Consider the following 15,422-nt stretch of genomic DNA (forward strand, 5'->3'; position numbering starts at 1 on the left):
GCAGTATGCACTAATACTAGAATAGCCAATAAGGCCCTTGCACAGTACTTAAGATGTGTATTTCTACATAATTCTGATAGCAAAATAAATGGGCTTCGTGTTGATTCAGCAGTTGATGCCTTGAGAATCAGGAATCAGTGGGTGTTGGAAACAAATACCGAGCTCTTTACCAACATATCACAACAGAATCGAACCTTTTGGATTCGCGGTCCGATTTAGCAGACCTTGGAACCATAATAGGACCATTTTAGGCCAGAACTCTATTACCTGGACTTCCATTTGCCATCCAATCTAGCTGGCGGCCGTTGTAAGTGACGTTAGGGTTGTACCGGGGGGCGTCGAGCGTCCACACGAGGTTGCCGCTCATGACATACTGGACTGCTTCGACAAAACTGCGCAGGTCCCGAGATAGATCGGCTCGGTTCTTCGTCTGCTGCGCAGCCTCGATGTACTCTGCGACGTTTTCCCCCATCTTCTGTCGGCACAGCTGCTTTGCTTCGTCCTGGCTGATGGACTGTTCATGCATCATGACCCACAGCGCATTGCACACATGGTTCGCACCCATGTCGTTAGCCGCCTCTAACTCCTTGTCAAACGAAAAGAGATCGTTGGTAAGCCCTATCACGACCCAGGCCGGCCGACAAATCTGTGAACGAAGCTCAAGCTCATGTTCCGGGATGTTAAGGCCCATAGCGAAGGTCGCAACGCCTGTCAGGTACCTAATGCCATCAGAAATAGTTTTTTTCTGGCTTTAATACTCAGGGCTGTGCTTTGGCGAACATTTTTCCTACATCAAGAATGCGATACTCAAGGTATTCATCCAGGGTGTCGAACTGGCTGTGGTTGCGGCGGCCGGCTCCTTTGTCAAACCACTCTACCCACAAATCTAATGCAGCTGATCCAGGTCCTGGATCGATTGCCAGTATTTTTTCTGTCACCTTGCCCATCATGAGCTTCCTACCGGTGGCACCTCTGGTTTTGAATTCCTTCTTTTGGCTCCTTCTCGGAACACATCCCGCGCTTCATCATTCTGTTTGTCTCCCTGAAGAAGTTGTTGGTCAACTCGGCAATGCGTGAAGGTAAGGTGAATGGGGTCGTATATATGAACTAACTTTGGCTTGATCAACAGTCTCAACGGCATCATCATGGAGAAATATATACTCGGTTAAATAAGCTAGAATCTCCAGTCGCTCTGGGGGAGTCTCCGGGAAAGCCACAGATAATAAGTTGAATCTGGGGCCAAGGCTCCCCTTATAAAACCCTAAAGGGGCAACATATATCCTCCAGTCCTCTCGGGCTCTGATGCAACCCAAGTCCTCTGTATCCTGATTTTGATGGACACGGACGGATATACCGCTGCATAGTCCTTCGGTCTCATAGTCGACGGATCAACTATGGAAGAATATCGGTATTCCATGTTTCTAGTTCTCAAGGCGTGAATATCCATGTCAGTGAAAGTGCGAGAATAGGAAGACTCACGGTATTTTACGCCTGGGCCTGGGGTTTGAGCTTTTATATGTCTGGCCGGAGCGAAACGGCACCATATAAACTATCCGCTTTTGATAACATGCATGAACAGACGGTTTTAATAAGATGACGTGATTTATGTGCGAGCTGATCGTTTATCTCTATCGCCCTATTATGAACGGTATTATATCTACTCAGACCTCGCCATATTGCCTTTTTGGGTACTCTATGGGTACCCGCGAGCTCGCCAAGAACGCATGAGCCTGTATATTACGGAATAAAAGACGTAAGACCGACTGTGTACAGATTCATATAGCTCAAAGAAGAACAGGTTTTGGTGACACAACAGCAGAAATGCGTCGATCGTGGAGTGCTTTCTTCGGAAAATATAGCTTATTAGGCGGTATTGACTTGCGCGCTGGCCACCACGTTTACTTTCATCCGGTGCAAGGCTCCATTTCGAGTAAACACTCATTTTGATCAGCGAGCGAGTATGGCAGGACCAAGGAAGCTTTTGGGTGACACTGCATGCAAAATTCGTAATATGTTGCGCGCTCCCGGAAACTCACCTGGTACACAAAGCAGTAGTTGAGTGGCATGGTTGAAATCAGATATATAGAGATGATGATGATCCTCGGAGACACTATCTTTTATCGACGACACCGTAAGCTGGGAACGTGATTCCCACTTCGTGGATCACTCCAATTTCGCATTGCTGCCTTTCATCATTGTTCCTTACCACTGGTTTGACCTGGTTCACTTTCAACGGACTCGTCTATCCGGCTCATGAGCTTCGAACAAGCACTTATATGTGGCGTCACTATTCTGAGCAGATCTCTGACTGACTCACATCAGCTTTCTTTTCACAGTGATTTCAATGAATAACCAGTGTCGGTTCTGTGTTTTGCTGTCGCGTATAACGTAATAGATAGGATCAGATACTTCGACATAGAGCCCACGAATGGCTGCATTTTCCGTATACTTCCCCACTCTCATGCAGATATGGCCCCTCATGTTGGCCCTAAGAATGGCCACGGAGACACTCTGTGACACATCATACATGACTGGGTAGTGGGGTGGCCTTGCAATGGTGTTCACACCTACCGTAGTTGATTCTTAGTTGCTTTTGGCCAACTAGAGCCAACCTACTTTGATATTTGTCATTGCTCAGTTCTATCAAGTATATATCATAATAGGGCAGCCGACTTCCTGCTGTTTGATTCGTGCTGTTTGTCCCTGATTACACTGTCCAAGGAAGGAAGATGAGCCGTGCTATACTTGACCACCGAAATGACTGGCGTTACTCCGAGGCCATTTCTGCGGAGAAAGTAAGAGAGTATGGATGTTTCACAATACTTCCTGTCCGACGTCATACAGATCACGAGATAGGCGATGAGGCGAAAGCACAATTTGTCAAAAGCTGGGAAACTATCGTCAATGATGGAACAAAAGAAAACTTTGGCAGTAGTAATCCGATCACGGGGGACTGGAATGCCATGATATTCGCGGAGTCTAAGCCAGAGCCCCTCGCATAGGTGACCAAGCTCACTGCTTTGTTTCTTTTCCTCGATGGTAAGCTGAATTATGGGATCAATCATGGTTGGATTATTCTAATGATACTCTTAGAAAAAACAGAGGCAATGAGTCCTAAGGAGGTACACCTTGTTTGACCCATTTAGGATGAAATAACAATGCTGATTTATTTTTGGTTCAATCTAGGCACGCCAGACTCTTAATGAAGTAAGCGAGATCTTCGCGAGCAATGGTGAAAAGGCACAGGAAATATCACCTATAACACGGCTTGTGGTCCCTTTTCTCAGAAGCTTTTTGGAATATGATTATACTCGGGGGATCCCTGTTCTCCGCGAGTGGCAAGCCTGGATGGAAAAGGCCCAATCAAGAAATGAAACCGACTTCCAGACGGTCGAGGACTATGTGAATTACCGGATTATTGATGTTGCGATGAGGTAGGTATATTAATGTTTATAAAGTAACAACTAACATTATAAAGGCAATATTCACCCTTGGCAGTGTATTGTATGGGGTTGACTCTCACACCATCCGAGCTGGAGATCCTCCAACCTGTTTCCAATCTTATGTCCGCCTGTTGTGGATTGACGAATGATTGTGGAGTTGGCAGAAAGAGCTCGATGACTTTGAACAACGGAATATTCGGATTGTGAATGCTGTCCCAGTTGCTATGAGAGAGCATGACATAGACGCCGTCAAGACACGCGAAGTGGTGAGAAAAGTATGCATCGAGTATGAAGAGAAGCTCCTTGCCGTGTGCGATGAGTTATTATTATCGGATGAGGTTCATATCACTGATGACATGCGCAAATTTATTAACGCCCATGTCTTGATGGCGTCTGGGAACAGCTATTTCAGTTCAAACTGCCCTCGGTACCATCCGCAGCTGTATTCCCACTCAGGTGCCGATTTACGTCGATTATAGTCGTGATGAGTGCCCCGCATTTCGTATCGCGTGATAGCATATTGATTGATCATAGAGAAAGTCGAGATATAAGGAAGAGTGTTTGAAATTGAAATTGATGTTGAATCGGCCGGTGCCTTGGTGTTGTTCGTTTGAAGTAACCGAGCATATGATGCATTCAAGGGAGGACCGGTGGATGACTAGCAGTGCTTGGCGGGTGCTGAATAGTGGTGTTACAGGCGGCTGGACGTCCAAAGTTACGGGTGGAAAGGTAGCCAGCCGTTTCTGGCCTCAAAAGCGGTCATTTTCAGCGTCAATTCCACAGGTCCTCATATTTTATGTGAAAGCTGCAGACTCGATGAGTTAGGGTTGGTTTACCCATCAGCATCTGGGCAAGTAGTGTTATACATGGAAAGCCTTGATGCAAACATCTCAATTGAGCACACGCGGCAGTAATACCGTCTTCCCTGCCACGCTATCACTGTATCTCATATAGGCCCTTCCAAAAGGAAGCCCTAATATTCCGTCTCACAACTACACGCAGAACAAAAGACGGCAAAACGAAGTACATTCAGGATATACAAGTACAAGATAATCACAAAGTCAAAAGAAGAGCCATCAACCCAGCCAGCTCGAAACGGGATAAACACCATGACCATAAACATCCATCGCTAGCACAAACATGCTACATCCGGACACGCCGTGACACATAGATACACACCGTCTCCATGTAGTCTATTGTGTCGAGGACCCGTACCAGACCAACAGAAACCTGATTTAAGACATTATCAAAGATACAACGTATCTACTGCTGAGATTCCTGGTCGGCGTTGAAAGGGCGCTTAAGGACCTCAATATAGCCTGCAACAGAATAAATTAGACTTGGATGTTGGGGGATAAATGGAGGATGGAGACATACGCTGAATAACGTTCAAGCCGGTGCGGGACTTGCCCTCGGCGTCGTCGTAGGTGCGAAGGCTGGCATCACCCTCAACGAGGACGAGTGTTCTGCAGAAGCAAGGCGTGTTAGTTGGTCTGGTCTGGTCTGTGTGGTAAATGTCGGTGGCAGGGCTGGGTGCGCGCGGATTGAATATGTCCATATCTCCAATTGAACCCCAACCTCGTCCACACCGTAGAAATCAAATGCCAGAAAGAAGGTTTGCTAGGGTTGTTCGCTCGTCTGCAGGCAGGTTGCTATGTCAAAGCTCATGTACCGAACAGGTTCGTCCATGCAATCCTCATGGGCCATGTACAATGTTCCATGCACAGCCGCCCAAGCTTAAGCTCAAGCTATCCCCATGCACAGGAATCGAGCCATGCATGCAGACCGACACAATCCGCGAACAATAACCTGCCACCGACAAAATGATAAACCAATTCCCGTAACCGCAACCCTAACAAGCCATCCAGATAAAACAAGTCCACTTACCCCTTGGTCAAACTAAGCAGATGATCACGTTGGGAACCCTCAGCAAAGCTGGTAATGCGGAACCAGCTGGTCTGACGGTTATCGCGGGGGCCGTGGGAAGAGCCGACAACGTATCTGATGATTTCCTGACCGGAGGCAGTAGCCTGCAGCTCGGGGTCGGCACCGAGGCGGCCGGTGACGGTCAGACGGGCGAGGGCGTGGGCGGGCGAGGAGCTGAAGGCACGGGCGGTCTGGGTGGCCGTCTTGGCCATGCGCAGGCCAGGGCGGAGGGAGTTGAGGAATGACGACATGGTATGTTGGAGTGGATGGGCTTGTGTTGGCTGGTGTTGGACTGTGATGAGGTTGAGACGCGATGTTCGCGACGGGTCATGTGACCACCAGATCTGCCCCTTTACGAGTCGGACTATTTGGGTTATATTGGATATTGGACACAGGCAGGGATTAATATGATTTGTTTTATTACTCCGTGCGTAGGATTTAGTATTGGAATTGGAGTTGGCCTTGGTTGGGTGTGGTTCTTGCACTGTATGGGTGAGCTCTCCATATAACATCACCCCAGCTCGCCCAGGGGCTCGGAAATTGACAGCTGCAACGTTGTGAACCCAACGACAGGGAATGACAGAAACAAACGTGAAGTCGAGTTGCGACCAGATTGGAATCAGACAAGGCGCCAATGCAACTGCCAACAGCACTGCCAGTCTCGACCACGACTCGGAAAAACAAGACCGTAAGCTTTAACTCATCATACCATCACAACCGAACGTCCCGCGTTGACAACTGTCCATGTATAACTGTGCATACACCAACTGGAAGAAGTAACCGATAGGCAGATCAACAGGCGCTATCCCAAAGCAGCAGCATATGCTGCGAGAACGCGCGCTGATTGAGCGAGAGAGATTAAGATAGCTGTTGTCTCAGATGCATTACTGGCTCCTTGCTTCTCTCCAAAGTCAATTAGCGGCCCGACCACGTCGAGCTGCAGGGCATCAACAATGGCTTAGCAGGGGTAAGGCCTAGCTACAGGGCTTGCTGGACAAAGGTGGAAGTTGTAAGTATTGGCGTGGGCAAACTGGATAGATCGGCTGGCGACCCCCTAGTTACGGCGCCACCCGAGCTCGAGGGCCTGTTCCTATGTCTGCTCACTGGACTTGAAATTGTAAATTACGGTGAGTCCATTCTGAACTCGTAGCTGTTATGACAGATCAATTCCATTCCGTTGATCTTGGTATGAGTCAATATCAAATACACTGAACACGTCCATGTACTCCGTACTCCGAAAGTATAGCGCTAATATTATCTCGGCTCCCCTGAACAGGAATATTCGCCGAGCTAAGACCACCGAGTCCACTCGCAGGAAGATCTTTGCTAGAGCTTGCAATCTCATTTGACTGCGAGGGACGCCAATGCCAGCCGATCCTTGCTAGATCGGCCACATTCGCGATCGGTGGGACTAATGTACAGTAGAGAGTAAACTAGTCAACTCGCGTGGATTATCCATTTAATTCTTTTATTGTAAAATAAAATCTCAAATATGCAAAACAAATTAGACCTGGCCCCGCGTGGAATGGCTGGGGCTATTTTATTGATTTTCCTGCTTCGACTCTCTTCCTATACATCCCAATTATCCCAATAATTAATACGCACGTCCCTAATTCTGCTGTCGCGTGGGATATGTGCCTGTCCCTATAACACCTGTGCGACTCATCTCTGGAGTTCCGAGCATTTCGCGTTTCATCTCATCTCACAGTAACCATGAGGTGGTCTGTGTTCTTCACATTGATTCTGTCCCTGCTGTTTGTGGCAGGGACATTAGCTGCCCCAGCTCAGGGTCTGGGACGCGAGATAAAGGCAAGACAGGAAACGGATTCAGATAAAGCGGCAGAGAGTACATCCAGCGAGGCGTCGACAGCAACACAAACAGATGCATCAACAACTGCATCAACATCAACATCAACATCAGCAACTACCACGGCCACTGGTACAGGTACGGCTACCACGACGAACACCGCATCAACAACTGCTTCGGCCGCTGAAGCTACCTCGACCGTCCCCTCACTCGATGGAGCCACTGCCGCTTCCCAGCAAGAGGCGGCTGATTCGGCGAGGCCGACATACTCGGGCGGACTCCCTATCAAGCCGGTAATCACGCCAGCATGGGGAGTTGGAGGATTTATACTTCTGGCTCTGGGAGTAATCCTCGCTTTCGTTGGCGTCCGCAAACAATGGGTCCAAATCTTCCTCTCAACGGCGTTCCTCACTGCGTTGGGCGTCACCGTCCTCATTGTATACGTGATGAGTCCATCCGTGAGTAATGCTGTACAGGGCGGTTATGTCGTAGCCGTCTTCTTCACTGGTGCCGTCTTTGGTGGTCTCTCTCTCGTTTTCAAAGAGATCTGTGAAGGATTGGGCTGCCTCCTGGGCGGCTTCTGTCTCAGCATGTGGTTCCTCGCCTTGAAATCTGGTGGCCTTTTGACCGAAAATGGTCCTAGAACCGGCATGATCATCGCGTTCTCGGTTGGGTTTTATTGCCTGTCGTTCAGCCATTACACGCGTCCATATGGCCTAATCGGATGCTCATCTTTCTCTGGTGCTACGGCATTGGTTTTGGGCATTGACTGCTTTAGCAGAGCTGGATTGAAAGAATTCTGGCTGTATATCTGGGGTAAGTCCACAAATGATTATTTATGAAAGATGTCTGATTTGCTGACTTGTCAAGGATTGAACCAAAATATCTTCCCGCTCAAGACTGATACTTACCCGGTCACCCGCAATATCCGTGTTGAGCTTGCCGTGACGATTATTGTCAGTGTCCTAGGTGTTATTTCGCAGATTAGGCTGTGGAAAGTCATCAAGGAGCGCAGAGCTAAGGAAGAGGACGAGCGTAAAGAGCATGAGCGGAAGATCGAGGAAGAGGATGCCGAAGCCGGTCGACAGTTGGAAGAGAAGAACATCCAGGAACGTGCCGAATGGGAAATGACGTACGGCAATGGCCACGACGGCAAGACCGTCTCAGTATCCGAAACGGCTGTTGGGGAAGACTCGCGGCGCGGCTCAGATGCTTTCACATCTTCTAACAACGACAAGGATGGCGGCATTGAGCTTAAGGAGATGCAGAGTCCCGAGGCTGGTGCCGATAGCGAGAAGAATGGCAATGAAGCTCGGGAACTCGAGCCAGTGAAAGAGGAGGGTGCTCAAGAATCGCCTGAGCAAGGAAAGCCGCAAGGGCCCGAGAAGCCCGAGGAGAGGAATGTCGACTCCAAAGCCAGACCTGAGACGCCTGTTGTTACTCATGTCCTCGGCGAGGACAATGACAATTCTTCTGAAAACGGGGCAGACATTGGCTCGGAGGTTGGGACATCACGCTCAAGACGCTTGTCTGGGAAAGAGCTGCTGAACAGGCTCTCCTGGCGGAACAGCACTGGCATAAAGGTCAGTTCCCAGTCTGAGGAGGCTTTGGTTGTTCACAATGACGACTCTTCCTCTGTGTATGGCGTGGTGGATGATGTGGATGATCTCCAGGACATGAGCATGGGTTGTTCCAGTATCGCATCGGATATCCACGAGCGTGTTGAGGAGAGCCCTATGCGAGAAACCATTGTGTCCGAGAATTTGCCAGAGAAGCGTACTGTTGAGGTAAAAAGCAAGTCAACTGCTGTCCACGAGAGCGCCACTCAAGAAGCTGGGTTTTCCCTGGATACAGGCGCAACAGAGCACCAAGATGCACAGAATGACATTGTCGAAGAGACTGTTTCCAGCAAGGTTGATTCTCGGGTTTCCAAGGAAGCTGGACTCGGCGTTGTCACGGGTGCATCAATCCAAAACGATGCCGGTAAAGTGATTACCGACGAAGCCATTGCAAGCAAAACTATTCAGCTAGCGACTACTGCTGAAACCGTTGCTCCAACTCCCATTGAAAGCACCATTGCAAGCCCTCTAGACAGGACTGTATTGTCGGTCATGTCTGACCCACTTCAATCGCCAGATACGCCTGCGACGGATGTTCAGCCCGGCATTACAGATGCACCAGAAACCCAGAAGGGAAAAACCGCAGCACTGGAGCGGCCATCCCAGAAGGATGCCAAGGTTGAAACTATGCAAGAGACCGAGGCTCAGCCTACAGTCGACACCGCCGAAGAGCAAGTCATTCCCCTGCACATTCCCAAACCAATGGAGAAGGTCAAGAAACAGAAGGTCATCAAGAAACTGGATGCTTCAACAGTCAAATCGCTCCCTGAGCAAACATCCAGAATCATCCATTCTTATCGCACAAACGAATGGGCCAAGCATCTGGCAGATGCCGACACTCCTGAGATGGAGCCCATTAAATTCGGCATTGAGCCTGAAGTAGAAGGCTTTAATGATGTGCATGAAACTGCCGCCTTTGTGGATGTCGACGGTCTTCTACAGACGCCTCTTAATGCTCAACCACCTCCAGCTGTGAACAGGACTGAATCATATGAGGTTGAAGCTCATATACCTGTTGCGATTCCATCGGCGCCTTCGCCCGAAGTGCCTCGATCCAATTTAAAAAACAGTTTCAGCAAAGCTATGCAAAACCCGATCTCGCGCAACGCCTCGACTGGCTCGGTGAACATGCTGCGATCAACAACTGGCCAACTACCACACTCTCAAGAAGGACAGGCAGGATTACGCAGCGCCTCGACCCCGTTCCTGACCCTCACTGCCCCCGAAACCAAGGAGGCAGAACAATCACCAAATGGAACGGCCCACCTCCCCTCCTCGCCGTCCGTGAGGACATGGTCCGAAACCGCATGTCATCCACATCCCTTCGCTACGATCCTTGGGCATCCCGAAACCAATCCCGCCAATCCTTCAACGACTTCTCCCCTATCTCACCACCTCTCTCAGCCCCCGAAGAAAGGGACGAGGACATCGAACAAGGCCCACCCCGCGACGAAGACGACATCCCTCTATCCAAACGACGCACCATGCTCCAGCGCCAAACCATGCAATTCCCATACGCAGCCAGCATCCACAGCATCGAAGCTCCATCCCCGGTCCCAACACCCCCTCCAAGCGCAGAGCTAAACAGATCTGCTTCGAGAATGGCAGCATGGCGCCAATCAGTCCGCGAGGAAATCATCAACAAGCGTGATCCCCTTGCTCTCCCTCCTCAGTCCCCACCTAATGGTGGTGCCGTGAGCCCCGATCGACCGCACAGCAGTCTATGGGGCTCTGTGCAGCAGATGCGGGATGTCTCGTCGAACCAGCTTGACAGTGCCGTTGCCAATGGCATGCAGCGTGGTAGCATGACGGATTTGCATCGTCAGGCTATGCGTCGCATGCAGGCTTCTGCGAATAAAAAGCTGTAGTGATGATGATTCTTCACTCCTCTTCTTGATTTGATACCCATTTATTTTTGGTTGCTTCCGGCGTTGATATCGTTGTTATGCTGTCTGATATGAATTATGAATTGCTTGCATACAATCACAGGCCATGGGGTCTGTTGACACCAAAATATATAATCATGTAATTAATCCTATAACTTAACCAAGTCTTACTCAATTTGGATGCTTCTTAATGTAAATTATAAAGATATCCAAAATAGGGTTTAGATTTAGCATCAAATCCAGAAGCCGCTTTTTCTGATGCAGTCGCCCGTATAAGTTAATGATCGTTTAACACTACAAGTTTACTTATGTACCGTATACGTTACATGTAGTAGTGAAGATGTAAGGGAGAAATGCATTTTCATTTTAGAGGAGTCGCCTCAGCTATCGGCGATCTATGTGCTTTTAAGGTTATATAGTTGCAGTTGCTTTCCGCCAAGGTAACTTATTGACTGAACTAGTACCTGTATCACCCAAAGTGGTGGCCAATGCATACCGTTAAACTCAATGGCTTGGTGTATAACATTGTAGTCTTCGGCCTGATCTTTATATAGATGCCAGGGTATCAATAGCAGTCCTGGAATCGGTATAGCTCTCCAACAGAGATGACTCAGGTCTATGTAGGTCTTGACCGACTCCCGAGACTTAGGCTGAAATCCAATGAGACCTCTACAGGCCATAGTCTAATGCAGCTGTAGCGTTTGTCTGCATACTACCCAATTGCAATCGAGGATGAAACAAGGGATTACGGTGGATTAATCACAGTGAAACCGGGGTGTGCAGGGATGCCTTAAGAGCTTGACTTGTCCGGTAGTTATACATGAACGATTTCGCCTCACTTTGACTCAAATTTGAAGCTCTAGAACATTCACAAGTTCTTTCTCTAATCTTCTAATCTTCTAATCTTTTAATCTTCTCTCTATTTCTCCATTCTTTACGCTCGTTGATACTCCGTATGTTGGAGAACTTTTCCGCCGATCTCCATCTCCGCCTTTCTCCTTTCTCTCCTCAAAACGGCGTCATTCACATCCCACCGGAGATCCCAATCGAGGGAGGCTGATCTATCCTTAACCATCCGTTCCTCCAATCGCGCCCCCGTGGAGGCAACTCCATCATTCGCTCGCGCGCAGCGGCGACAGTGCGTCCCAATCTCTAGCCCGCCGTCGCTCATTCTCCGCCCATCAGCCGTCCGCCTTGCAAACCCAGTTAATCACGTCCCACGAATAACCCCAATAACCGTCCCAGCATACCAATCCGACGAGAGCCTTCCCCTAGGACACGGCCACACAAGAGACGCCTACCCACTCCTCAGCGTCCCCGAGCGACGGCGTAGCCGCCTAACACCATCCCCAAGCAGCCTACTCGTCGAGCGCAGCCAAGGCGAGACAGAAAGCGGCCGAACAAGCATCGCCTTACCACCCCGACATCGTCGCAGCGAACACTCGTCCCCAACAGATATGGTAGCCGCATTCGCAGGCAGCGCCGCAAGGGAGACCGAGAACCTGCGGCCACCCGAGGCCGTTCACCTGACGCAGGATGGAACTCGTCGCCGCGATGATCTCTCCCCACGCCACGCCCAGTCGACAACCTCCCTCCGCTCCCAATCGCAGATTGCCTCTGTGCCTTCAAATACGGGCCAGCCGCCCGCCGATGTCGCCGAAGAGCTAGCATGGGGCCCTGCGCACCCCTGTTTCCCCCATCTCAACCCGCATGTCCCGATCGGATCGCATGAGCATACGACAACGCGTGTGATTCGTATCCGACGAGACTGGATGATCAAGGGTGATCTGGCGCCGACGTTTTCAAATCTTTATCCTGAGATCCTAGACCCGTTACTTTCTGAGCAGGAATTCCGGAAAGTGATTGCCACTGTCAACGATGGTATCATCAAGGCGTTTGATCCGTTCAGTTTCCGGAATTTGTTTGACGGTGCGGTTGGCTTGTTGACCGGCTGGGTTTGGGACGATCTCAATGCCCCCGGGGCTAAGAGTCAACTGCAGCATGTTGAGTCTTGGTTGGAGAAGTGGAACCAGGAGGTTGGGGCTAAGGACGGTGTTCATATTTGGAGTCTACGTCGGACGGCTTATATGTCGCTTGATATCCAGATCCCTGATCCCAAGGTTGGCATCGTGCCGAGTGAGGCACCCTCTGCTCCTAATACCAGGCCGAGTACTGGTATTGGTGGGGTTTGAGTGTGTATTGTGTTTGCGCACGCTGTCTTCTCCATTCGATTCTCTTTCTTTGATTGTACATGTTTGTAATTTGTTGCATTTCCCCTGGACCTCTGCATGATATCCAACCCCCAGCAGTTTTCCTTTTCCGGATCCTTACCCTTCTTCTCTACATCTTTGGGCTTGATATTTTCTTAATTCGTTCTGATACCTTTGGGATTTCTCCTGTCATTTTTGTCTACATATTATCTCATCTTTGAGGGTGCCTTGCCCCAGTTTACTATATCATTTGATCTGGCCTTGTCCATATCCGGCCGCTACACTGGATCCTCACATGTTGGAGTTGCTCATGTTCGGGAAACTTATATGATCATTCTTAGATTAATTGTTACTTTTGGGGTTTGCAATTTCGCAGCCCTGGGATTCCATTACTTCAGAAATAATAACTTCATACAGTCTAATTCTCTCATTTTCCCACGTAAATATTCCTTCCAGACAATTCTATACCGATATATGTCAGACTCTGTAAGCTTTATCAGTCGGAAAACGTAACTGCATTAAATTCAGTGATTTGGGGTGGTTCATGTCTGATACACCTTTCTTTTTTTTTCTTTTTTTATCTCACTATGCATTCTGCATTCATATGCCAAGTACTTCGTATAGATACCATATCAGGCTCTAGAGAGAATAGAAAAGCAAATGATCCCACCGAGATTGAGTAAAATACATCAATATCTACTAAATTGTCCAAATAAGGTCAACCTCCTTTCCAGGGTTATACTCCAGGCGGTGTCGATCCAACCCCCACCCCCATTCCCTAAGCTCCAACTCTCATCCACTTGACCTCACCACACACGCACCATGCTCTCAGGGATTCTCATATTCAACCAGAAGGGTGAGAACCTCATCTTTCGCGCCTTCCGCAGCGACTGTCGCCCGCGCCTGGCCGACATCTTCCGCATCCAGGTCATCTCCAACCCGCAGGTCCGCTCCCCGATCCTGACCCTGGGCTCGACGACATTCAGCCATGTCAAGCACGAGAATATCTACTTGGTAGCAGTTACAAAGAGCAATGCCAATGCCGCGCTGGTCTTCGAGTTTCTCTACCGGCTGATAATGCTGGGCAAGAGCTATTTTGGGAAATTCGACGAGGAGGCCGTCAAGAACAATTTTGTCCTGATTTACGAGCTGCTCGATGGTAAGCCAATCCCACTTTATCCCAATGACCCAGCTAAAGCAACCTCTAACAATGGCTTCTTTCACTTCCTAGAAATCCTCGACTTTGGCTACCCCCAAAACACCGACCCCGACACCCTGAAAATGTACATCACAACCGAAGGCGTGAAATCCGCCATCGCCAACAATCCCACCGACTCCTCCAGAATCACCCAACAAGCAACAGGCGCCCTCTCCTGGCGTCGCTCCGACATAAAATACCGCAAAAACGAAGCCTTTGTCGACGTTATCGAAGACGTAAACCTCCTGATGTCTGCAACAGGAACAGTCCTCCGCGCCGACGTCAACGGCCAAATCGTCATGCGCGCCTACCTATCCGGAACCCCTGAATGCAAATTCGGCCTAAACGACCGTCTCCTCCTGGACTCCGGCGAATCCTCAGGTCCCAGCAGCAGCCGCGGCGGCGGCAACGGACTCGGCACATCAAAGGCAACGCGCGCAGCAGCAGGCTCGGTCACACTGGAAGACTGCCAATTCCACCAGTGCGTGAAGCTAGGCCGATTCGACGCAGACCGGATTATCTCCTTCGTGCCGCCGGACGGCGAGTTCGAGCTGATGCGGTACCGCGCGACGGAGAATGTCAATTTGCCGTTTAAGGTGCACCCGATTGTGCGGGAGATTGGTACGACAAAGGTTGAATATAGTGTGGCCATCAAGGCGAATTACAGCTCGAAACTGTTTGCTACGAATGTTGTTATTCGCATCCCGACACCGCTTAATACGGCTAAGACTACTGAGCGGACGAGTCAGGGGCGCGCGAAGTATGAACCTGAGCAGAACAATATTGTTTGGAAAATTGCGCGGTTTTCTGGGCAGAGTGAGTTTGTGCTCAATGCTGAGGCGACGCTTACGTCTATGACGCATCAAAAGGCTTGGAGTCGGCCGCCACTTAGTCTTTCTTTTTCGCTGCTTATGTTTACTTCTTCTGGGTTGCTTGTGCGGTATCTTAAGGTCTTTGAGAAGAATAACTATTCTTCTGTTAAGTGGGTGCGGTATATGACTCGTGCGGGGAGTTATGAGATTCGGTACGTCGTTTGATATACAAAACCAATTTGGCAGCGCTCCTACTAACTCAATCGTCTAGTTTCTGATCGTTGTCGGCTGTTCGAATGTGTTAATATCAACCACACTGTCTAGTGTCACTCTTCATTTTTTTTCTTGCTCATTTGCACAAGGCAGGGTGCTTGGCGTTGGATGGACCATACATACCTTGATACATATTGGATTTCATTTGCATCCAATGCTTCTTTTCCTTGGTGTGACTGTAGATAGAATATTGTAACCAATAACCGTTGGTGAGAGGACAAGGAGAGGTCAATTCTTGCTAACATAAT

General features: G+C 49.3%; 6 protein-coding genes across 6 annotated transcripts; 3 read left to right on the forward strand and 3 right to left on the reverse strand.

Moving 5' to 3' along the window:
- Window positions 1-247: 247 nt before the first annotated feature.
- N7446_009594 (terpene synthase family protein) lies at window positions 248-691 on the reverse strand (the record flags this gene model as incomplete). The annotated part of the gene is made up of 1 exon (XM_058518339.1): window positions 248-691. One exon carries the CDS (start codon window positions 689-691, stop codon window positions 248-250), a length of 444 nt encoding a protein of 147 aa, XP_058369127.1.
- Window positions 692-758: 67 nt separating this feature from the next.
- N7446_009595 (uncharacterized protein) lies at window positions 759-947 on the reverse strand (the record flags this gene model as incomplete). Its single annotated transcript, XM_058518340.1, has 1 exon — window positions 759-947. One exon carries the CDS (start codon window positions 945-947, stop codon window positions 759-761), a length of 189 nt encoding a protein of 62 aa, XP_058369128.1.
- A 3,759-nt stretch (window positions 948-4,706) lies between these two features.
- N7446_009596 (single-stranded DNA-binding protein) lies at window positions 4,707-5,758 on the reverse strand (the record flags this gene model as incomplete). Its single annotated transcript, XM_058518341.1, has 3 exons — window positions 5,331-5,758; window positions 4,821-4,909; window positions 4,707-4,762 (listed from the first exon to the last, which is right to left on the reverse strand). Exons 1-3 carry the CDS (start codon window positions 5,618-5,620, stop codon window positions 4,707-4,709), a joined length of 435 nt encoding a protein of 144 aa, XP_058369129.1. The 5' UTR covers window positions 5,621-5,758.
- A 1,324-nt stretch (window positions 5,759-7,082) lies between these two features.
- Window positions 7,083-10,663, forward strand: N7446_009597 (TMEM198/TM7SF3 family protein; the record flags this gene model as incomplete). The annotated part of the gene is made up of 3 exons (XM_058518342.1): window positions 7,083-7,992; window positions 8,047-9,791; window positions 9,866-10,663. 3 exons carry the CDS (start codon window positions 7,083-7,085, stop codon window positions 10,661-10,663), a joined length of 3,453 nt encoding a protein of 1,150 aa, XP_058369130.1.
- A 623-nt stretch (window positions 10,664-11,286) lies between these two features.
- N7446_009598 (ERF4 family protein) lies at window positions 11,287-12,873 on the forward strand (the record flags this gene model as incomplete). Its single annotated transcript, XM_058518343.1, has 2 exons — window positions 11,287-11,301; window positions 11,812-12,873. The coding sequence occupies 2 exons, from the start codon at window positions 11,287-11,289 to the stop codon at window positions 12,871-12,873; spliced, it is 1,077 nt and encodes a 358-aa protein (XP_058369131.1).
- Window positions 12,874-13,713: 840 nt separating this feature from the next.
- N7446_009599 (AP-2 complex subunit mu) lies at window positions 13,714-15,179 on the forward strand (the record flags this gene model as incomplete). The annotated part of the gene is made up of 3 exons (XM_058518344.1): window positions 13,714-14,050; window positions 14,123-15,113; window positions 15,173-15,179. The coding sequence occupies 3 exons, from the start codon at window positions 13,714-13,716 to the stop codon at window positions 15,177-15,179; spliced, it is 1,335 nt and encodes a 444-aa protein (XP_058369132.1).
- Window positions 15,180-15,422: the final 243 nt, after the last annotated feature.

Source organism: Penicillium canescens, assembly GCF_028828765.1.
Source record: "Penicillium canescens strain IBT 15451 chromosome Unknown utg000006l_segment0_segment0, whole genome shotgun sequence".
NCBI classification, from domain to species: domain Eukaryota; kingdom Fungi; phylum Ascomycota; class Eurotiomycetes; order Eurotiales; family Aspergillaceae; genus Penicillium; species Penicillium canescens.